Source organism: Triturus cristatus, chromosome 1_1, assembly GCF_964204655.1.
Source record: "Triturus cristatus chromosome 1_1, aTriCri1.1, whole genome shotgun sequence".
Classification (NCBI taxonomy): Eukaryota; Metazoa; Chordata; class Amphibia; order Caudata; family Salamandridae; genus Triturus; species Triturus cristatus.
In genome coordinates, this window is record NC_140579.1 from 1,038,150,536 (window position 1) to 1,038,175,230 (window position 24,695).

At 44.9% G+C, this 24,695-nt stretch overlaps 1 protein-coding gene across 1 annotated transcript in view; it reads left to right on the forward strand.

The window, feature by feature from the left end:
* LOC146871493 (galactosylgalactosylxylosylprotein 3-beta-glucuronosyltransferase 1-like) overlaps nt 1-24,695 on the forward strand; it is a gene marked incomplete at its 5' end in the record, with an annotated part of 689,458 nt that overhangs the window by 8,109 nt on the left and 656,654 nt on the right. Inside the window, one exon of the mRNA XM_085647092.1 lies at nt 9,394-9,773. Coding sequence (XP_085503218.1) covers nt 9,394-9,773 — 380 coding nt within the window. The remainder of the gene's footprint in view (nt 1-9,393; nt 9,774-24,695) is intronic.

Sequence of the window (24,695 nt, forward strand, 5' to 3'; positions counted from 1 at the left end):
GGGGAGATACGGTTTCACAGTGTGTACCATGTTTGTTTCCGCATTGGCGCAGGTTACGTACTGGCTGCATGTCTATGTGCATTGTGTCTGTTTGTGGGGAAATGCCTATCTGATTTGGACAATGGTCATTTGTTCTGCATCACAGCTGTGGGGTTGTGCTCGCAGGTTGTCATCTCACTGTTTATTTACTCTGATTTTATGTTGCATTTTCCCGCCAGACGCGTGGGATTTTTAGGCCGGTCGCTTGTTTTCGGTGCTTTTTGTAATGCAATTGGCCTCATCGCAGGATTTATTGCGTTCGCGTTTCGCATTTTTGCGGCATGGTGTTGATTTTATTGTGGCCATTTGACATGTTGTCTGGTGACTATCGCATGGTACCGCCGTGTTCTGAATACTTGGTTAACACGGCGTAAGTTTCCTGCAATGGACTGCGATGTTGTGGGTTGCGGTAAGTTACTTTTGCGATGGTTATCACATGTTCTTGAGAATATCCCCCTTTGTGTTGTCCCACTAATCCATTTATAACCCAGACATTTCAATAAATGCTGTTGTAACCCTCTGATATGAGTTTCTTGCACGCAAACAATATCTGCTGCAACCAGTTGTAACTCAAGTGCTACTCTCTGTCTTTTTTTAACATCATTAAGCCTGCAAATGTTGATAGTTGCCACACATAATTTACCCATACCAAATCTGTACCTTTACCCACACACTTACATAAATACTACAGTACACCAACATATATTGGCACAAACCCATCATATAAGACCTACAAACAGCATACTTTAGCCAATATCCCACCCCACCAGCGTGTGGGTTTCCCCATCTGGCTCCCCCACTGAACCCTCCACCCACCACCAAAACCACAGCAATCAGGCCCTGGCCTGAGCCTGAATGAGGAATTCTGATGCCATCCCATCTCCACTCTTCCCCCCTACCCCATCTATCACCAGAAATAGTCCACCATTGACCATAATACTAACTAAACTGTACCGGCCTCTCCCTCATTTAGTGCCGGACTCCCCAGCAGAAATTTCTTTCCACTGTAGCATGAGCAAAATCTGGTTTAAAAAAAAGATATTCCATCAAAGTCTATTTTAACATTAGGACATGCCAAGTCATACACAGCTTGTCGTAATAGAAAGTTCCCAAAGTACACCAACACTGCATGCGGTCGAGTCAAATCACTGGTGGATTTTTTGGACAACATCATTGGTAATCTATGAGCATGCTGAACTTCCTTATCCCAGTCACAGGAAGACAGTTCAAGGAGGGTGTCTTTCACCAATGTTACAACATACTTTCTAATTTCACTGCCCTCAAATCTGTTGGGTATCCCCAGCAATCTTACATTATTACACTGTTATCTATTTTCAAGGTCTTCCAGCTTCCACATAACATCGGTCAAGACCACCTCCTGTGAAGAGCACTGGGTCTTCAGAGTAGCAACCTCATTTTCCAGAGCTTCTGTCCTGTTTTAACCATACAGATTCTCTCTGCAATGTCAGAGGAATTTTTACCTATTTTCCTCATGGTACTTTGAAGTTTTTTGGCGCCAAGCTTTGCGTGTCGATTATCACTCTTCACTACCTTCTGACAGTGCCTTAATGATTGCAAAATCAATGCCACTGAGGGTTTCCAAGTTTATTCACCTTGTGCACACTGCTCGCCCTGCTCACTCTTTCGGCAGTAGTCGGATGTATCTTTTTCTCCTATTTTTCGCTCAGAAGGCAATAACTGTATGGCGGAGTAGTCTTATTTCCCCTGAGGTTTCTTTCTCAAAAGCCTCTAAAGAGGTTTCCATCCCCCATATTCTTCTTTTTCCCCCTTTTAGTATAAGATCTTCTCTGTTGGGTGAGACCCATCACATCTTCATGCATACTACTGCTGCTTAGCTGTGAGGCCGGCTTCCCAACTTGTCACCAAGATGCTTGCGTCTGAAATATCGGACTCATCTGGAAGGGAAAAAAACTTCTCGATTGTGTGCGGGGTCAAGCACATTCTAGCAGCGCCTTTTTCCTCAAGGTTTTTATCTCTCACACAACACAAGGACCATCAGACATTAACTCTCTTCCATTGATCACATTGGCCATCTCGTTAACCTCAGATAGGGGGACTACTCCGGATGCCATCTCTATAACATTACCTGAAGTAGCCACTATCGGAGGTGCTTCCAGAACAGTTACCTTATTTTGCAGTAACCAGGGACCTGCATCAATGTCACAGGCATTACCTGACTCTCTGATTTCACATATGAAGGGTGAGTTATTTGAGACATGTTCATTATAACCACCGTCGAGGGCACCCGGGATTCCTGTGAGCTCTTTATCGGTTTCCATTTGTGGCCCCATGACCCCAGAGGTTGAAAATAAATTATCAATTAGAGGTTGTGACCCCCCGGCTCCTGGGCATTGAGAGGTTCTCTTAGCCTGCTCTACTTTAGCCTTACCTGGTAGGAGTTCTCCTTTTTTCCCTCTGGGTCCGCGCTTGGGAGACCATTGGGGTAGGTGCTGCCAAAGGCACCAGGCGCTGCCTACCCCCTTTACCACCTCACGTGGTCATACCTTTGGCTGTAGAGCAGCTCTGGGTCTCCTGCCCAGACTTAACTGCAACTAGGAAACACAAATGCTGCTGCCATTGCCGCCGCCGATAACAAGCCAGCTGAGCACTTTTCACCGCTCGCAGCCAATTCTGGGCTTCCACTCACGAATCTGACCCCAGTGTTCAGAAACCAGGGTCCTAGTGCCAGGGCAGTCTTCACACCGCATATTATAGTTCAAACATCCGGAGGACAGGGTGCAAGGGGGTAGAGGTAGATAGTGACCTTACACAGACGCCATCTTGTCTAAACCAGACTTATATTCATCGTGTCTAAATGTGCACCACTGAGTTACAGTTTAATTTGTTCCGACTAGGCCTGTATTTCATCATGCTGCAGAAATACTGATTTCCATTTTCTGCTAACAAGACATTACTTGTAGGTATTTACAACCGTTGTTAGTTTGAGAGAAGATACATGACTGTACAAGCAATACAGGAGAAAGCCTGAGAAGACCTTGACTATAGAACATGAGGAGCCAGAGCGTTAACTGAGATTGGCGCTTTGTTCAGATTCTTTAGCAACCAGTAGTTTTTTGGTTCCGGCGCCAGATTGGGTCAGCCTCAATTAATCCTGAGGATCACACTATTGGTCTGCTATTTACTCTCTCCAATTGTATTTTGTAAATATCACTCCTTCCTATTCTTTGGTCAAATTGCTGTGCCATTATGGTTAACATCAACAAAATGTTATCAACTATAACAAATTCTTCTTTTTCAGTGCTACAAAGAAAATGCTGCTGATGCTCTTTAAATCCTTATGGATTTCAGATTCACTAGACAACATTGCATTGATTGCTACATCTGTCTTTTTTAGTATACACCCTTAGCTCCTTGATACAATAATTCTCTATATATGCACAAGAAAAAATGAAAAATAATGCTTTGAAAAATAGAATGCTAAGGTTAAGACATTACTTTATGTCATTTCATATCATGTCAGAAGCACAGAATCCTACAAGAGAAAGCCGTAGATGAATTTTCTCAGTGTTCCAATTGCAAATCTGCCACACTTGCCTCTCAAGACTTTTGCTCAGTTATTACAATTCATGGTCTCATCTACTCAGTCTTCTATATATGGGTCAACTATTGGCCACTGTCCTGATTGAGGCATTCATCTGGTTGTTTTTTTCATCATTCCTATATGGGTAATAATATAAATCGGTCCATATCTGTACATAGCTTCTGGAAGCAAGCTATATTTACAACTCCGTTGAAGAAACCGCCTGCTGATGACACAATTCCTAGCAACTACCATCACAAAAAGATAATGGCATGCCACTGGAGTCACGCTAGCCTGGCTGATGATGGGTGATACCCCGAAACAGGTCCCAGGATGCTTGTTTCCTGTCCATATAAGATCTGACCTGGCAATTCCGGATGGACTGTTCCCATGAGGAGCAGGGTCAAGTTTGATTTGCACATGGCTTGGTCTAAACTGGAATGGCATGCTGAGCAAAAGAAATGATGGATTTAGGCTGAGATCTCTGTACTGGGGGTGAAGGTTTGACATTGTCCAGCCTTCCGTCCATCAATTGTTCTTTTAGTAACTACCACCAACATCAAGTAAGGCAACTAATCAAGCTACCTATTTAGTTCAAGCTAGACTAAACTGTGCAGGGCGAAAGGCAAAATGCAATGTAAGAGAATACAATAATACTCCTAATTTCACTAGATCCCAAATGCCAAACACTTGAAGGGAATACTGGGATTTCTGTAAACTGTCAGACCAAGGTCTGCATTAGCACAGAGGTCCAAGACACAATTGTTGTAATTTCAGTGCTAGGTCATGGAAAGGTTTCATAGTTTTACCAAACCTAAGGAGTCCTTTGTGTCACAATCTGTCAAGGAGTGGACATTAAGAAGGCCTTTTGAGTTCCCTTGTTAATTGCCTGCGGAAAGGATGTCTCCTCCTAATAAGTGTTGTGCCACCCTGCATAGAACAGTACATGAAAATGATCAAATGTCTCCCTAAGAGAGTCTCAGGAGATAAAAACTATGAGTAAAAATTGTCCTCAATAATCTTGTATCTCTTGTCTGGAGATCAAGTTTAATACTGAAGTGATGTGGAAGGCACAAAATCTCCCCCTTGACATGAAGGAAGAAAAATGGGCCAGGTATCTCCAAAGTACAACCCAGTAGAAGTTCCAACTGCTAAAATCAAAATTAAGGACCAAAAGTAGTAGTTTTATATAGCGCAGACTTGACCCTAGTAGGGTATCCGAGTGCTTTACAATTGATTAGGCAAGAAGAAAATATGACAACCAAGCAACACAAATGCTGTCAATGCCCATTGCAAATTGGGAGGAGGTCAGTGAGTTAAACACCCTGATGGCGAGTGAGAGCCTGGGTTGAGACATTGTGTCAGTTAATTTCCATATGCTGAGTCAGAGAGTTCTAGTGTAAAACAGTTTGACTTCTATTTTGAATGAGGTGATTGACAGTTTCAGTCTGATTTCAAGGAAAAGGGAGTTGCAAATTCCAGGGCACATTGTAGAGAAGGCTTGGTTGTAGGTTTTCTTTATCCAAAATTTCTGTAGTTTTAACAATATGGTGGTAGCACTCCCAGAGGATCTGCAGCTGCCAGACAGTTCCAGTTTGTCAGCTAAGTACTTCAGTGTGTTGAAGTGTAGTGCTTTATGTGTCAAGCAAGTCATTTTCGTGTGTATCCTTGCCTGATAAAGCAGCCAGTTTAGTGTCTTCAGTTCAGGACTAATGTGATTGTTTCTCTTGGATCCAGTGATGAGTCTTGCAGCAGAATGAAGGCAAGCCTTCAGTGGAGCCAGCTTGGATTTAGGCAGACCACATAAGGTAGCACTTCCATATTCTGACCTGGAGATTATTAGTGCTTATACAGCTGTGTTAAGGTCATTGAAGGGGAGGAAGGGTTTTATTTTTCTTAGTATGTTGGTTTGAAGGTTGGCTCCTTTGGTGGATGTGCTGATGTGTTCTTGCATGTTGAGATTTTTGTTGAGTGTTATTCCCAGTGATCTAGTGAAATCTATAACTTGTGGAAGACAATTGGAGGCTGCTAGATGTTTCATCTAAACTTTGATGTTGAAGGATCCTTTTGGTGGGACTATTAAGAGGAATTCTGTTTTGAGTGAGTTGATTTTGAGGTGGTTCCTGGTCAGCCAGTCTTGTGTTTTTGTAGGATTGTGTTGAGTAGACGATATCTTCAGGGTGAGGAGATTATTAGGTACAGTGGGGTGTCATCTGCATACATGTGGTATTTGACATTGGAGGATTTCAGAATTTGGTTAGAGGCTCCATGAAGAGGTTGAAGAGAGTAGGCGATAGGGTGGACCGCTGCGGGACTCCTAAAGTGACCGGAGTGGTATTGGAAAGGGTTTGGCTAATCTTGTATCTCTGATTTTGTTGTGAAGAAACGAGGCAAACCAGTTTAGAACGACCCCTGATAACCTCATTCTGCATTCCAGTAGCTCAAGTAAGCTGTCATGTTTGGCTGTATCGAAGGCTGAGGAGAGTTTCAGAAGGATAAGGAGGCAAAAGTCCTTCTGATCCAGCATTTTAAGTATGTCGTCAACTATATGTGTTTGAACTGTTTCCGTGCAGTGACCATGATGGAAGCTGGTTTATGTGATTGCATAGTTGGGTATAGATGCCAGAGAAGGAATGGTGGAGATTGGTCGGAAGTTATTTGGATTCGAATGATCTGCTGAGATTTTTTTTTTTAGAATGGGGGTTACTTCTCCTGCTTTTAGGCAGTCTGGTATAACCCCTTGAAGTAATGAAGCATTCACTATCTTGGTCCAGAGTGGAAGTAAAGACATTTTAATCTCCTTGAAGAGGTTAAATGGTAGTGGGTCGCAGAAGTGGTTTGAAGGTTTTAGTATTGTTGAAAAATTAAGAATGGCCTTTTCGTCAACGGGTTTGAATGTGTTCCACAACATATTGTTTTTAAGGGTGAGATCTGTGAAGTAAGTGAACTGAGAGATCAGAGGTGGGCGGAGCTCAATCGCTATCTGGAGATCATTTTCAATCTTTGTTGTCTTATCAAGGAAGAAGGAGGCAAATCCATTGCAGTTTGGCTCCTGATTAGAATCAATTGTGAGGGGGTTAGTTTTTTGACTGGATTGTTGTTTGACAATTTCAAACTGTATTTTGGGTGATTTCTGGCCATGCCTAGTTGAGTTCTAAAGAAATTTGCTTTTAGTTTCTGATGCATGTGCTCCTCAGTGATCTCAGGTGCTTAAGGTGTTCTAGGGAACGGTGAGAATCTCCACACCCATTCTGCTAGTCTCAGATTGCATCTTTCTTTGATAGGGTTCTCATTGTACCATGGTTTAAAGGCTTTAGTGGAGAGTTATTTTAGTTGTAGGGGCGCAATAGTGTCAAGTATGGTCATCATGGAGTTGTTGTAGTAGTTTGTCAAGTTATAGAGATCAGACATGACTACCGAAGGAGGCAAGATGGTATTGCTGAGAGATGTCAGATCATTGAGGTGTTTGTCCCTAGTGTTCCTTTTCCAGTGTTTGGGTTTTTTAAGTTGAGGTTCATGTGTCCTCATTGATGTTGATGTCGGTCCAGTTGCATGGGACGATGGATTCAAGGTGAATGGAGTTTGCACTAGGAATGACTAGCTCCAAGGTTGCACTCAGGCTGTGAGTACGTCTGTCGCAGATTTGGCTGAGGTTTGCTTGGAAGGTTTTAAGGCTGTTAACTGATGGGGCATTCAGGTCATTCCAGTGTAGGTTGAAATCACTGAGGAAGATCTGAGCGCAGTGATGTTCTACTTTGGTAGTGATGGTTTCCATAATTTGTTCAATGAATGATAGGTTGTCACCTGGAGGGTGGTATATCAGGTGCAGTTTGCAGAGAGGTCTGCTATTGCCTGTAAAGTTTAGGCATAGGTATTCACCATGAGGTTACTGCTGTATATGCAGGCAGTGCCTCCGCCCAGTATGACTTGTCGGTCTGATCTTTTAATGTCATAGCTAGGTGGGACTAGAAGGTCAAGGATTGGAGTAGAGGAGTCATTTAGCCATGTTTCCGGAGTAATAGGTCTAGCTCATGAGCAAGATGAGTTTGGCAATATCTGCCACATGTTTCATAGCTGATCTGCAATTGAAAAGCATGCATTTCAGGTGAGGTTTGGTGTCAGCTTGGGATGTCTATGCAATGGGGACTAGCATAAGGTTGGCCTTATTTACATCTCTAACGTTCTGCCTAGGTTCTGATTGGGTTTGAGGTGATTGTTTCTATATGAGCTAGATTGCCTGTATTGTCATGTTGTGCCTGATTATATGTGTGTAGAAAGAAGTGAATGTCACTTTCAAATAGTAGGTCCTTTAGTCTGATGGGCCTCGTGGGGGGGCGTTGGGGTACGGTATAGATCGCTATTTCATGAGATGGGGTAGCGAGATTGGTAGTCGTGGGTAGTGTTTGGTGGGTGGTGGTGGGCTGAGTCTATTATTTCCTGAAGACCTTTTGGGGCATCTGGTGTATCTCATCTTGGACAAGATATTTATTTGGTTTCGTATGTCAGACTTGAGTTGGTGTAGGTCTTGTGAGATTTCGTCAAGCTAAATTACATCAAGGCATAGGAGTAGGTTGCTGTGGTTTGTGACAGAGGCCTGGGAGGGGGAGTGGTCTGGGAGGTGTGGTTAGAATGGTGCTCTTCTGAGTGAGTAGATGGGGGGAGGTTTAGAAGGACATGGTTTCTAGCTTGCGGTGTAAGGGAGAAGAGATTGGGAACCTTTTGGGCAGAGACAGGTGTGTCAAATGGGTTATGGGCAAGATAAGATTATCTAAGGGGGTGAAAACTGATAGTGTGGTAGGGGTGGTAGAGATATCTTCATTGTTGTGCATCTCTGTGATCCTTCTTTCAGTAGTGACATGGGCGCTGATTGTCTTGGAATTCATGGTGTATGTTTGGTAACAAAGAAGAAACCCAAGTTTGACATCCTTTGTCCCATGCTGCATTGTTTTGTGCCACCACTATCCATTATGTCAGGTGCTTCAAGCTGATGAAGAAACACCCCTCTGTCTGACTACACATGCAGAAACACCAGAGCAATCCAGTCAGTGGAAATGCCTAGGTATGTGCTAAATGTGATGTCCAATAATGTGCTATCAGGAAGTGGGCTGTGCACTACTTCATCCTCTGAATATGTGAAGTCTCCGGTAATCTACAGTACACCTGTCAACGCAACTATTGGAATAGATATCAGTACAGATGGACCACTTGTATGGCCACATTTCATATGTGTTGATAATATGTTCTATGCAATATCGCTATTGCTGTCTGAGGCCTGAGCACGTACAACAGGTCTAATCCCAGATACTGTAAATTCTGCATAATTGAGTAGCACATTCTTGTATGAGCTTGTATGATATGTTCAGCCCCATTGTCCTTGAACTGTGATGGGGAATTTTTCCATCTTGACCCTTCAAAATAGAAAACCCTAAAATATGTCCATAAACAAATGTCTTTTACTGCCAGTAATACATGTAGTTTGCTAATCTCTGAAGAATTTTGTGACCATTGTTTACATTTTTCTTGGGGATGTTGAGGACTAACATCTCAATGAGAGTAAGGCTTGCCTGACTTGTCCCAAAAGTGTTGAACACATAATTCATGTTTTTAGCGAGAATGGCATAGAAATTTACCAAAATGTATGTTATTTTATAAATTGTGTGCCTATATATTATATTCATCCTATTAAATGTACAGGAAATAAATAGTTGCCTTTCAGTAGAGTAAAAAAGTCTTATATTACAAAAAAATCTAGCTGCTTGCAAGTAACATACTTTTTGCAATCTCTTTTTCAGTCTTTAGACAGAAAAAGGATGAGCGTACCAAACTACCAACTATCTTTGCAATAACCCCCACCTTCACACGGCTGGTGCAGAAAGCAGAGTTGACACGTGTTTCCAACACATTTCTACATGTCCCAGAATTCCACTGGATTGTTGTTGAGGATTCCACAAATAAGACACAGCTGGTCACCTCTTTTCTGAAAAAGTGTGGTCTACGATACACCCATTTGTTCATCCAAACCCCAACGGGTGTAATAAAGTCTAGGGGTACTGTGCAAAGAAACTTGGCGCTATCCTGGCTGCGAGACACATTTAAGTCCAACCGCTCAGTAGAAGGAGTTGTATATTTTGCTGATGATGACAACACATATAGCCTTGATATTTTCAAAGAGGTGAGTACTTTACTTTTCTATTATAACATTTTTAACATGGGTGTTACTATTTTTTCAAAGGCAGAAAACAGCATCAAATCATCTTCAGGATAATAGCAATATGAAGAAAATGTATATCCTATAACATGTAGTAATAACATTCATTGAAAATTAAACTTTTATATCAAAAGGATTAGCAGTGTGTTTCAAACTAGGTGCCTTGTCACAATGGTGGTGAGACAGCTACCGACAGCCTGTCCAGGCGGTCTCACCGCCATCCATATAAACCGTCCGACCGTCGAATTATGATCTGGCGGTCAGAGCCATCGGTTCTAGTGACAGACAGCTGCTTTTCTGACTGGCTCAAGGAGCCCATCGGGGCAGCGGTCAGACCGTAATCTCTACCATGGGGGCGGTGCATGCTCAGGCACCACTGTAGGGATTAAAATTACCGTTTTACTCAGGCTGCTCATGGAAGTGTAACCGCCATGTACAGGCAGACTGAAAGGGACTTTGGGGGCCCTTAGCAGGGCCCCCATTCCCTATGAGGTCTGGGGGGTGCTTGTGGTGCCTCCCCCAAACATCCATGGACTGTGTGTCTCATGGTGCCTGGCACATGGCGCATGGATGTTTGAAACATGCCTATTTCTATTGTGGCAAGTGCTGCGGCCCTTTTCCGGGCCGCTTCTCAAGCTGCAATAGAAAACGGCATCTTTCCAACTGCCTGCATGGCAGTCTGATCATAATATGGCGGGTGGGACCGCTGACTACATGTCAGCTGGTATCCATCCTGCAATGATGGCAGTCAGACGCTTGTCTAACAAAGCAGGCTCAACACCTGAAAAGCTCTCAGTCTACACCCATTCTCATGGCAGAAAACCGCCGCCTGACCTCGGCTAGGCAGTGAATTCAATCCATTCTTTCTTCGTACCTCCTTGCTGTAACCAAATTCATGTTACCCTCCCTAACTGATCAGTCTTGGATTTTCTCAGCCAAATACCCAATCTACTCCCTTCCAAATGTACTTCACCACACAGCACACCCATCTCAGACTTCATACCCAAGTGCTTAGACACCCAAAATGCACTGAAATACATCCATATCATGGTCAGCCAAAACAGAGCAACCTTAAAACAATCAACACAACACTCAGGCAAAAGATGCAGCAGATCAAGCAACAAATCAAATGTAATCACCTCCCTCAACTGTCTTTCACTCCTCTACCTTGCTCTGCCCCAACCTTTCAACACTTTCCCCAATATGTCATCCTCCACGAGATCGAATCCCCAATACAGGTTTCCATAAAAGGATAAACCAGCCATTTTACCCGCTATTGCAGCAGGTAACAGACCACGGCCAATTAGAAACAAAACAAAACCCATGGCCCTCCTTTCCTAGTCCACCTAGTCCATGCTTGACAAACTCCCGGAATGGTCCTCAAAAGACACAAATTCACTCCAAGCCAGCCAAAAACTCCTCCTGGTGGCCTCAGCTAAAGATTTGTCAGTCAGCCTAAATGCTCTTACACCCCTCACTCCCAGATGTCCACCAGGACTGGTGTTTGCAAGCCTCTGCTCCCGGTGCCGGACTGTGAAAATGCTGCCACTGTGAATGAGACAAGGAATCAGCAAGAGAGTTGTTGACCCCAAGTACATGTTTAGCCTTAAAAACTATGTTCAGCTGTTAGCACAACAACATGAATTTGCGCAGCATGCGAAACACCCTCAAGTCTCTCTCACCTACTGTTTGTTGACCAAGTGCACCACAGTCATATTGTTCACATGGAATAGCAACGTCCTGTTTGCCAATTCTTTCCCCTAGACTGACAATGCCACCAGCAGCAGTGGAGAGAACTCCAAAAAGGCAATACTCCACCCTTGGGTCAACTGGTCCCTGGCCAGACCTCAGCACACCAGAATCTATCCCAGAACAAACCAAAACAAAACCATGCGCTCCTGCAGCATTGTCGAAAATCTGTACCTGCCACACTGTGTCCTCTTCAAGAAAGTGCATGGAGACGCCATTGAAATCCTGCAAAAAAGAATTCCAAACTTGCAAGTCTGCCCTCACCCCCATGGAAATCCATATCTTGTGATGGGGCAGAACAGCCCCAACAATGCCCAAACCCAATCCTCTGCAAAATGTCCAGCCAACCCGCACTACCTTGCGTGAAAAGTTCAGGAAACCCAGCAACATCTGCACCCCCCTGAGTTCCAATCTCCTCACCCCCAACACTTTTTCAAGGAAGGCGTAGTAGCCTGTCCTCGTGCCTTCTGCTCGTGGACACACTGTGATGTCACGGCCCAAGCTGCCCTTTGGCTTGCACCATGACACTTAGGCTAAGTGACGGTTGGCATTCCATGGTTGATGTACAATTTGTTGGCGTTATGCTTGCCGCATGGCTCGCTGTTTGTGGGAACTGTAAGATCTTATATTGCTGCAATTGTGTTTTTATTACTACTCACAATTTACATATTGCTGTATGGTGACAGTGAAATTCTTAAGGTCAAAACTATATAGTTCTACAAAAAAAACACTATGCAGGCTGTTCAACCACCACCACCCTTTCTTGACTCTCCAGGTGATCCTCCCATTAGCTGGCGTCACTGGCTTGACGCTTTTGAAACATATTTAGGGGCCATAGGAGCACATAGATTGATGCCTGAAAGGAAAAAGTTTTTATTGTTGCATTTGTATGGTTTTCAAGGGAGAGCAACTCTTAAACACCTTCCGGACCCCGTGGAGGGTGGTGAAGAGGAGCTAGACAAATACCGAGAAACAATAAAGAAACTAGATTGTAGATCTGATGTCCAGCAGAGCATAGTAGTAATAAGACACAAGTTCTTTGAAAGAATACAAAAAAGTGATGAGAACGTTGACACATATATTAGTGTACTCAGAAAATTGATAGCTGATTGTGATTTTGAAAACTTTAGCGAGCAATTAGTACGTGACCAGTTTATTAGCCATTACACAGATAGAACCATTAGGCAACAACTTCTGTCGTTAGGGAATCCCACACTTTATGAGTATTTCGGCATTGCCAAGAGTATTGAAACTGTGTCTGTGAAGGAATTAGAGAAAAACTGTTGCGGTGGTTACACCAGTATGCATCAACAATCCCAGAAAAAAAGGGAAGGTTTTCAGAGTAGTTTTTCAAAAGGACAGACATTTGCTTTTGGTGCAGTAACACTAGGCACAACAAACATAAAAGACTGTGCCCAGCAAAAAATGTTGTATGTAGGTCTTGTAGAAAAGTGGGGCATTTTCTAAAGTCTGCCAGGGACAGAGGAAAGAGCAGGTCAGGGTGGGTCATGTGAAGGACACCAGTGACAGTGATGCAGAAGACCTTATGTCAGAGATGAAAGACATGGTTCTAGTGGTCATTGAGAGTGAAGTCAGAACGGGTGACCCAGCAGATTGTGTGGATCCCTAAGCCAACATCCTGGTTGGGGAGAAGAGTCTACGACTTATTGTGGATTCAGGTGAGCGCATCACCATGATTACCCAAACGCTATTTAATGCCAATTGGGGTGAGAGACAGTTGATACTCCCTGATCGCGCACCAGTATCCTACGAAGGGTGTAAAATTGATCTGTTGGGATATTTTGAAGATATCATTGAATTTAAGGTCCGGCGCATACAAGGAAAAATCTACATAGCAATCAAAGGACTGAACATGCTTGGATGGTTTCATCAAGGTCTGTTTGATATGATGCTATGTCCTGGGGCTAAAGAACAGGTGTTGGCCATACGTAATTCTTCTCAGGTTGAAGAGCTGTTGAACAATTATCCCAAAGTGTTCTCAGGAGGCCTAGGAAAAATAAAAGGTTTCAGGCACAAGATAAAAGTCAAGGAGGGAGCCGTCCCTGTAAAACACAAGTTAAGGACTGTTCCTTTTAGTATCAGAGAGGACCTTGAAAAAGAACTGACAGCGCTGTGCAACAGAGGTGCAATCAGACCAGTCAAATCTTCAGACTGGTCATCTACATTGGTCGTTGCATGCTAGAAAAACAACGAGCTCAGGATCTGCATACACTTGCGCAGCTTGAACAAAGTGATATGGGTGGACTCCCACCCACTACCCAACATCACTGAGATGTTAGCCATGGTTGCAGGTGCCCAGTTCTTCACCAAACTCGATCTCGCATCAGCATACCACCAAGTTGAATTAGACAATGAGTCACACCATCTCACTGCGTTTAATTCCCCATCTGGCATTTTCCAGTTTTGCTGCATGCCGTTTGGACTAGCGTCAGTGGTATCAGTCTTTCAGCATCTCATGGTAAACTTACTCAAGGGACTAAAAAATGAAGTAATCTCATACATGCACCAGACAGGTTAACACATGACGAAGTCCTGCATAAGGTTTTGTCAATGTTTCAACAATAGTCTAGTCAAATTAGTTCCAAAAATGGGCTAACCTAGAACTAATTGCAATACAATTTCTGGGAGTGAATTGTTATTCAAGTTTTTCCATAGAAAACGATGGTGAAAAGTCTACCACTCTATCATGACGCGTTAATCCAATATGGCGGATTTTTCATAATGGCTGCCCATTATTAGAGATATAGGGTATAACTGTTTATATGCCCATGTGTGGTATCATTTAATATGTTTTTAGGGACGGGAAAGTCAAAAATAACATCAAAAATTGTTTCTGATGACCATAATATCAAATTGTGATTAATACAATAAACAACGATAATTATATGTTAATATGCCAAACATAGTTTTGACATTTTTTTTATTTACATTTTTTTAACATCATTTGAAAAGGATAAACAAATTTCAACTAGATAATATAGCACTTCTCAATATGACACTGACAAATGAAAATTGTTAAAGAGATACATTCAAACAGCACTCCTCAGTATAAGAATAGTATGATTTCAATCATCGTCCATGTCCACTTCCATGGAATTGCAACAGCGTATTCCTCGACAATCCGTGCACGCATCTGTTCACACTATTCCCTGTCTTTTGCATATACATTGCAGAGTCACACATTGACTCTTGCTACAGCCATATTTCACAATTTTTAATATATGATCTGGTGCTGGTGCTTGACTCATTCTAATGGGAGCCAATCTTCCATCTTTCACTTCAAATACCCACTGTAATGGATCCATATGAATACCCATCCACTGCTGCACCTGATGATATACTCTGAGTGAATGAAATTTGCAGGCATCCTCTGTAGGAGGCAAGACTTCCGGTTTCACATGTATTGTTGATTTTGTTGCCTTTGAAGTGAAAGTTCGAAGTCTCATGTCATGTAGTGTGCTGTCTCCTGTTATTCCTCCATGCAACTCTATAATAGCATTAAGACCAGCATTTTCAATTTCTTCTGTTGATTTTTGTGAAGTTTGGAATACGGCAGCACTTTCTTTGAAGCTGCCTGATTTTCTTAGCAAATTTATGGAGTCACGTTTTCCTAATCCAAATGGTTTGGAGGAGGTATCACATCCTAATACGGCGTGAGCAAATAAGATGTGAGAGCATAAACCTTTTGCTAATTTCCTAATATCATACACAGTTATATTTTTGGAAGATTTCTTAGGTTCTGGGCAAAGGAAAATATCAAATTGGTTTTCTTGAAAATGATGAGGGAGTAGTATGAGAAGATCGGTGTCCTCACCAACAATGGCTGTAGGATGAGTTTTGGCCGACTCAATAGCCTCCAAAACGACCATGAAGTCTGCATCACTATGAGCTTGCTTTGTTTTACACCCAGCTTCTTGTAACTTTTGCAATAATTGATCAATGAAGGCTTGTTTATTTTCATTATTACTCAGAAATAATTGTTTCTGGATAGTGATGGAGGTAGAAGTTATGAAATTTACTTTAGGTCCTACAATACCTCTGTTTCTTTTTAGATGGGCTTCTGATTTTGTAGAAAACGTATCTCCATATCTGTTGAATACTATTATTGCCTGGCCATACTTTGTTAGCACATATCTCTCATAGACACAAAGCAGCTCATGGAATGTCTGATTCGGACTCCAAGGCAGGTGATGTAGTAGCCACCCACCATCAATGACGAACTGCATATTTTCGGGCATGTTAGCAACGGCTGCTCTTTAATATAATTGGCAAGCTGCGACTTCCCAGATTCCCTCATAAGTCCATGCTTATTGAATAAACTAGCTGGGTATGAGCAAAGCTCATAACGAAACACCTCCTGCAAATCCACGCCACTAGTCTGAGAACAAAGCAACAAGCGCTGAAACAATAGTTCAGGATCCATAACAAAGGTTTCTTCTTTCAATTTAACAGATTGAACTGATTTCATTACCTTCACCTGTTTGCTTTTTCTGAAAGAGAACTCAGAGACTCTTTTGTCGGTCATCTCATTATGAATTCTATTTCCAATTTCTTCTGCAAGTTCAGGATTAACATCACTGCCATAAGTAACACCCGTGACAATGTTACGCAGGTTGCTGTCTCGCTCAAAAACATTGAACTGTTCTACATATACCAGTACTTTCTGTGTATCTCCTTTATCGCGTTCAATTCTTGAACTGGTCATAGTAACATGTTGCTCACTTGCTGAATACTTCACTGAAGCAAAGTCCTGCATGCATTCATTCAAATGGGCGCAAATAGGGCGTGACATAACCCAGACAAGCTGCTGCTGTTCTGTCATACCTTTTCCATGCATCATTCTGCCGAATCCTTCTATATTCTTCATTAGAACTTGTTCAATTACCAAATCAGTGGAAAGGCCACCACAAAACCTATCACTTCTTCGGAAAACATGCAGACCATTTGTAAATGCTGTGTATACATCAGGAGCTTCAAAGTCAAGCTCAAACATTCTCTCATAATACAGTCGTGCAGAACTGGCATATAAATTATGGCCACATGCTGCAAAAAATGGTAGCATCTCATTTACCATTGCAAGATGTAGATGCCAATGTCCTGTTCTTTCAGCTTTTAAGAATTGTTTCAGACTGTTGACCATTTCCAAATATTGCAACCAAAGTCAAGGAGTCCTGTAAAATTTAAGTTCATCTTTGGACTTTAGCAGTTTGGTTGCAATTTCGACAACAGCATTATGTGTAATATCCTCAACAGAAAGCTCCCCATTAAGAAGATTATTAAACAATGATCTAGCTGCCTGTAAATCGTCGTTATCATCTAGGGCTTGCGTTGCTAAAATCGTGTTGAAAACTGATGAAACAATAAGATGACCATGAATCGCTCTTGCAATAGCTTTACCAGAAAGCATGTGCTTTACAGCATTTCCTGCATATATGATCTCACGTGTATCAACCAAGCCTGCTCCACTCATCAAAAAACCGATGCATCCAAGAAAACTCATGATTGTGTGCAGGCCTCCTAGTCTCAGAATGACCTTCTTCAAAGGACTATCCTGTGATTCATTGGCTATGATGCTAAGTGCTTTGTGGAAAAGAGGCTGGTCGAATGTTATAACAGGGGTCTGGCTGTATCTCTTGGCATGGTCAGAAACAAAAAACTGTGTTGAGAGAATACACGTCTCATTTGTTGGATCCATGTTAATCATTGGCAGAAAGATGACAGATGATACACCGGGATGGTTACCTTTATGTAGTAGTTGGCATACTCCTTGCCATCCTGGAACACTGTTGCTGAGTAGATGTAAGATGTTCAATAAAATATCCAGGTTTTCAGATGGGTCACTGTACGCGATTTCCTTAATGGAATTATACTTTAAGAAACGCATCCCACTGGCCTGTGAATGATATGTTTTTATTGGGATTGGCCCCAACCTCCTCAGTTCTTCAAATGAAACTTGATGTTTCTTAATGACCGTTGAAAATTTTCCAGTTGGAGTCACAGTGGCAATAATGCCCATCCCATGAAAAGTACCATGGCCATCTATTGTAATAGTATTGTGATCAATATTGTCAGCTGCATATTGAACGAATTTCGGAGGACTTTCAGAAGGTTCCACAAGGACAGGTATAGTATTTCCTCTTTCTGCTGCAGCTGAACGTTCAAAACGAAGAACTTCTGAATAGGAGCTGCAGAATCCCATATGATTTACTGCTTCAACAACAAATCTCGAGCGTGTGTTGTCATGTAATTGAACTGCCAGCCCTAACTGCAACGGTGCAACTAAGACTCGTGGGCACACAGCTTGCATAATTGCCTGTCCTATAGAAGCTACTTTTCTCTCTCTGTTGGTTTTATCAGTAACAAAAACTGATAATAAGAGCCTTAACGAATCAGGAATATAGCTCACATGATAGTCAACACTACTCATGTTTTCAATGGGTGGATATGTTTCTGGTTCTACAGGGATGTCTTTAATATCATTTCTTATTATTTCAGCAGCTGCTATAAGGAGATTGTTTCGACCCTCTTCAACATCTTCATGGCTATGACTGTGGTACTCTTGCAATACATGAGCAGCTGTACTTTTAAAAGTAACGACATCAGCAGTCCCTGCAACTGTTCCTATGAAGATTTCATCTTCAAAATGCTCTTTGAGTTTTTGTTTCATATACTTCGAACTGTATGGTTCGCTATCTTCTGGCAGTAATTCTCGCATTTTATTAACAAGTTCTTTAACAGTAGTTTGTTCTTCATCATTTGCCTCCATGTATTTAACTACTTGAAGAAAAGTTTCCTGGCGAACTGAGTCCTCTGGTCGACCTGAAGATATTGGAGGGTTATCAGTGAACTGCCCGGGAATTAATTTTCCAGTATAAAAATTGACGTAACACTGTTTGTGGTAGCAGGCATCTACAGCATGTAAATCAGACACATTTTTTTACGTCTCTTAAATTTGTCTGCCCATTCATCATTGTGTTCGTTGCATTTTTGTAAAACTGATGATTTGAATTCAACTGTTCATGCATTAACCCCTTCTGTACCCATGAAGAGCTGGACTCGTCATGGAGCACAGTCGCGCTGTGCCCATGTCGAGTCCAGCTCGTCATGAGGCATTCCCTGGGGAATCCCTCTGGTGCGGGTACCAGAGGGATTCCCTTTCACTAAAAATAACCTCGGGAGCTGGGGAAGAGCTTCCCCAGCTCCCAAGGCCCCCCCCCCTGCTTTCAGTGTAATGACGATCGGCGCGCACGTCACGCCGACGTCATTACACTGAAAGTGAAACTGAAATGAGCCAAGAGGCTCATTTCTGTTTCTCTTTCTACGTGCTCAGTGGGCTATCTCAGCCCCCTGAGCACGTAGAAAGACGGGAGAGGTATCGTTGGAAAGGGGAGAATCTCCGCTTTCCAATGGTACCCCTCCCCAGTGGATCCCTGCTTGGGGATCGCTACAGGAGGGCGATCCCCAAGCAGGGATCCACCCACTAGACACCAGGGAGGGGGGAGCGGCCCCTTGGGCAAGGGCCTTTGCTCCCCCTGATTATTTTGGCACAATGTAGTCTTTTTGCCCCCCCTGAGGGGCAGATGGGGGCAGTAGCCCCCAATATGCCCCCCCGGGGCGGCAAAAAGCCCACTAGACACCAGGGAATTTTGAAAAAAATAAAAATAGGGGTGGGGCTGCCCAAAACGGGCAGGCCCATGCCCCCACCCCACCACCCATCCCCCAAATATTACAGTCTTTCTGCCCCCCCCCCGGGGGGCAGATGGGGCATTGGCCCCTAATCTGCCACTCCGGGGGGCGCAGAAGGCCCACTAGAAACCATGGATTATTTTGTTTTATTAGTGTAGGGGTAGGGGATCCCCAAAATGGGCATGACAATACCCCACCCCACCCCCAGAAAAATTCCAGTTTTTCTGCTCCCCCCTTGAGGGCAGATGGTGGCAGTGGCCCCTGATCTGCCCCCTGGGGGGGCAGAAAGCCCACTAGGCGCCAGCGAGTACGCAGGCTTTTTTTAGGCGTTGGGGTGGGGGCTGCCCAAAATGGTCATACCAATGCCCCCACCCCCACAAAAAGTAGCCACAGTCTTTCTGCCCCTTTAGGGGCATATCAGGATGAAACCCCTATCCCCGATTCCGCCCCAGGGTGGCAGAAAGCCCACTGGGCTCCGAATTGTTTTTAGCAATGTGCATACCTGTGGATTTTGGGCCCTAGCGCAGTGGGCACGTAGGCAAACCTAGCAAACCTGTACATTTTTTAAACCTAGACACCGAGGGGAATCCTGGATGGGGTGACTTCACTGGCTCTCACCAGGTTCTGTTACCCAGAATCCATTGCAAACCTAAAAATGTGTCCAAAATAACACATTTTCCTCACATTTCTGTGGTGGAAAGTTCTGGAATCTGCGTGGGTCCACAAAATTCCACCCACCCTGCATTCCCCAAAGTCTTCAGAGAAAAATGGTACCTCACTTACGTGGGTAGGCCTAGTGCCCGCGTCAGGCAAGGGCCCAAAACCTATTGAGGAGACATCAAAATTACCTATCACAAAACAACCTGGTTTTGCAAAGGTGGTCCCATATGAGTTTTTGGCCCCGGGCTTGGCGGCCATCTAGGGAAACCTACCAAACCCACACATTTCTGAAAACCTGACACCCAGGGGATTCCAGGTAGGTATGGCTTGCGTGGATCCCCCAACGTTTCCTTACCCAGAATGCCCTACAAACCTCAAATTTAGCGTGGGAAAGTTGTGGCATCACCGGGCTGACACAAATTTCCTACCACCCAGCGTTCCCCCGGGTCTCCTAATAAAAATGGTGCCTCACTTGTGTGGGAGGCCCAAGTACCCGCGACAGACAAGGGTCCAAAACGTAGTGCGCCTCAACAGGCTAGGGTCCTAAACGTAGTGCGCCTCATTACATTTTGGGCCCTTGCCCGTGGCGGGTCCTTAGGCTTCCCACACAAGTGAGGCACCGTTTTTATCAGGAGACCAGGGGGAACGCTGGGTGGTAGGAAATTTGTGTCAGCCCGGTGATGCCACAACTTTCCCACACAAAAATGTATGAAAAAGGTGGATTTTTCAGCTAAATTTGAGGTTTGCAGGGCATTCTGGGTAAGGAAACGTTGGGGGATCCGCGCAAGCCATACCTCCCTGGAATCCCCCGGGTGTCTAGTTTTCAGAAATGTGTGGGTTTGGTAGGTTCCCCTAGGTGGCCGCCGAGCACCGGGCCAAAAACCCAGGTGATCCCCTTGCAAAACCAGGTAGTTTTGAGGTAGGCAATTTTCATGTCGCCTCAATACATTTTGGGCCCTTGCATGTCGCGGGTACTTGGGCCTCCCACACGAGTGAGGCACCGTTTTTATCGGGAGACCTGGGGGAACGCTGGGTGGTAGGAAATTTGTGTCAGCCCGGTGATGCCACAACTGTCCCACACAAAAATGTGTGAAAAAGGTGATTTTTTCAGCTAAATTTGAGGTTTGCAGGGCATTCTGGGTAAGGAAACGTTGGGGGATCCGCGCAAGCCATACCTCCCTGGAATCCCCGGGTGTCTAGTTTTCAGAAATGTGTGGGTTTGGTAGGTTCCCCTAGGTGGCCACCGAGCACCGGGCCCAAAACCCAGGTGACCCCCCTTGCAAAACCAGGTCGTTTTGAGGTAGGCAATTTTCATTCCGCCTCAATACGTTTTGGGCCCTTGCCTGTCGCGGGTACTTGGGCCTCCCACACAAGTGAGGCACCGTTTTTATCGGGAGACCCGGGGGAACGCTGGGTGGTAGGAAATTTGTGTCAGCCCGGTGATGCCACAACTTTCCCACACAAAAATGTATGAAAAAGGTGGATTTTTCAGCTAAATTTGAAGTTTGCAGGGCATACTGGGTAAGGAAACGTTGGGGGATCCGCGCAAGCCATACCTCCCTGGAATCCCCCGGGTGTCTAGTTTTCAGAAATGTGTGGGTTTGGTAGGTTCTCCTAGGTGGCCGTCGAGCATCGGGCCAAAAACCCAGGTGATCCCCTTGCAAAACCAGGTCGTTTTGAGGTAGGCAATTTTCATGTCGCCTCAATACATTTTGGGCCCTTGCCTGTCGCGGGTACTTGGGCTTCCCACACGAGTGAGGCACCGTTTTTATCGGGAGACCCGGGGAAACACTGGGTGGTAGGAAATTTGTGTCAGCCCGGTGATGCCACAACTTTCCCACACAAAAATGTGTGAAAAAGGTGATTTTTTCATCTAAATTTTAGGTTTGCAGGGCATTCTGGATAAGGAAACGTTGGGGGATCCACGCAAGCCATACCTCCCTGGAATCCCCCTGGTGTCTAGTTTTCAGAAATGTGTGGGTTTGGTAGGTTCCCCTAGGTGGCCACCGAGCACCGGGCCAAAAACCCAGGTGACCCCCCTTGCAAAACCAGGTCGTTTTGAGGTAGGCAATTTTCATTCCGCCTCAATAGGTTTTGGGCCCTTGCCTGTCGTGGGTACTTGGGCCTCCCACACGAGTGAGGCACCATTTTTATCGGGAGACCCGGGGGAACGCTAGGTGGTAAGAAATTTGTATCAGCCCGGTGATGCCACAACTTGCACACACAAAAATGTGTGAAAAATTTGATTTTTTTTAGCTAAATTTGAGATTTGCAGGGCATTCTGGGTAAGGAAACGTTGGGGGATCCACGCAAACCATACCTCCCTGGAATCCCCCGGGTGTCTAGTTTCCATAAATGTGTGGGTTTGGTAGGTTCCCCTAGGTGGCCGCCGAGCACCGGGCCAAAAACCCAGGTGACTCCCCTTGCAAAACCAGGTCATTTTGAGGTAGGCAATTTTCATGTCGCCTCACTACGTTGTGGGCCCTTGCCTGTCGCGGGTAGTTCGGGTCTCCCACACGAGTGAGGCACCGTTTTTATCGGGAGACCCGGGGGAATGCTGGGTGGTAGGAAATTTGTGTCAGCCCGGTGATGCCACAACTTTCCCGACACAGAAATATGTGAAAAAGGTGATTTTTTTCAGCTAAATTTGAGGTTTGCAGGGCATTCTGGGTAAGGAAACGTTGGGGGATCCACGCAAGCCATACCTCCCTGGAATCCCCCGGGTGTCTAGTTTTCAGAAATGTGTGGGTTTGGTAGGTTCCCCTAGGTGGCCGCCGAGCACCGGGCCAAAAACCCAGGTGACCCCCCTTGCAAAACCAGGTCGTTTTGAGGCAGGCAATTTTCATGTCGCCTCAATACGTTTTGGGCCCTTGCCTGTCGCGGGTACTTGGGCCTCCCACACTAGTGAGGCACCGTTCTTATCGGGAGACCCGGGGAAACGCTGGGTGGTAGGAAATTTGTGTCAGCCCAGTGATGCCACAACTTTCCACCACAAAAATGTGTGAAAAAGGTGATTTTTTCATCTAAATTTTAGGTTTGCAGGGAATTCTGGGTAAGGAAACGTTGGAGGATCCACGCAAGCCATACCTCCCTGGAATCCCCCTGGTGTCTAGTTTTCAGAAATGTGTGGGTTTGGTAGGTTCCCCTAGGTGGCCACCGAGCACCGGGCCAAAAACCCAGGTGACCCCCCTTGCAAAACCAGGTCGTTTTGAGGTAGGCAATTTTCATGTCGCCTCAATACGTTTTGGGCCCTTGCCTGTCGCGGGTACTTGGGCCTCCCACACGAGTGAGGCACCGTTTTTATCGGGAGACCCGGGGGAACGCTGGGTGGTAGGAAATTTGTGTCAGCCCGGTGATGCCACAACTGTCCCACACAAAAATGTGTGAAAAAGGTGATTTTTTTCAGCTAAATTTGAGGTTTGCAGGGCATTCTGGGTAAGGAAACGTTGGGGGATCCACGCAAGCCATACCTCCCTGGAATTCCCCGGGTGTCTAGTTTTCAGAAATGTGTGGGTTTGGTAGGTTCCCCTAGATGGCCGCCGAGCACCGGGCCAAAAACCCAGGTGACCCCCCTTGCAAAACCAGGTCGTTTTGAGGTAGGCAATTTTCATGTCACCTCAATACGTTTTGGGCCCTTGCCTGTCGCGGGTACTTGGGCCTCCCACACTAGTGAGGCACCGTTCTTATCAGGAGACCCGGGGAAACACTGGGTGGTAGGAAATTTGTGTCAGCCCGGTGATGCCACAACTTTCCCACACAAAAATGTGTGAAAAAGGTGATTTTTTCATCTAAATATTAGGTTTGCAGGGCATTCTGGATAAGGAAACGTTGGGGGATCCACGCAAGCCATACCTCCCTGGAATCCCCCTGGTGTCTAGTTTTCAGAAATGTGTGGGTTTGGTAGGTTCCCCTAGGTGGCCACCGAGCACCGGGCCAAAAACCCAGGTGACCCCCCTTGCAAAACCAGGTCGTTTTGAGGTAGGCAATTTTCATTCCGCCTCAATACGTTTTGGGCCCTTTCCTGTCGCCGGTACTTGGGCCTCCCACACGAGTGAGGCACCATTTTTATCGGGAGACCCAGGGGAACGCTATGTGGTAAGAAATTTGTATCAGCCCGGTGATGCCACAACTTTCACACACAAAAATGTGTGAAAAATTTGATTTTTTTCAGCTAAATTTGAGATTTGCAGGGCATTCTGGGTAAGGAAACGTTGGGGGATCCACGCAAACCATACCTCCCTGGAATCCCCCGGGTGTCTAGTTTCCATAAATGTGTGGGTTTGGTAGGTTCCCCTAGGTGGCCGCCGAGCACCGGGCCAAAAACCCAGGTGACTCCCCTTGCAAAACCAGGTCGTTTTGAGGTAGGCAATTTTCATGTCGCCTCACTACGTTGTGGGCCCTTGCCTGTCGCGGGTAGTTCGGGCCTCCCACACGAGTGAGGCACCGTTTTTATCGGGAGACCCGGGGGAATGCTGGGTGGTAGGAAATTTGTGTCAGCCCGGTGATGCCACAACTTTCCCGACACAGAAATGTGTGAAAAAGGTGATTTTTTTCAGCTAAATTTGAGGTTTGCAGGGCATTCTGGGTAAGGAAACGTTGGGGGATCCATGCAAGCCATACCTCCCTGGAATCCCCCGGGTGTCTAGTTTTCAGAAATGTGTGGGTTTGGTAGGTTCCCCTAGGTGGCCGCCGAGCACCGGGCCAAAAACCCAGGTGACCCCCCTTGCAAAACCAGGTCGTTTTGAGGTAGGCAATTTTCATGTCGCCTCA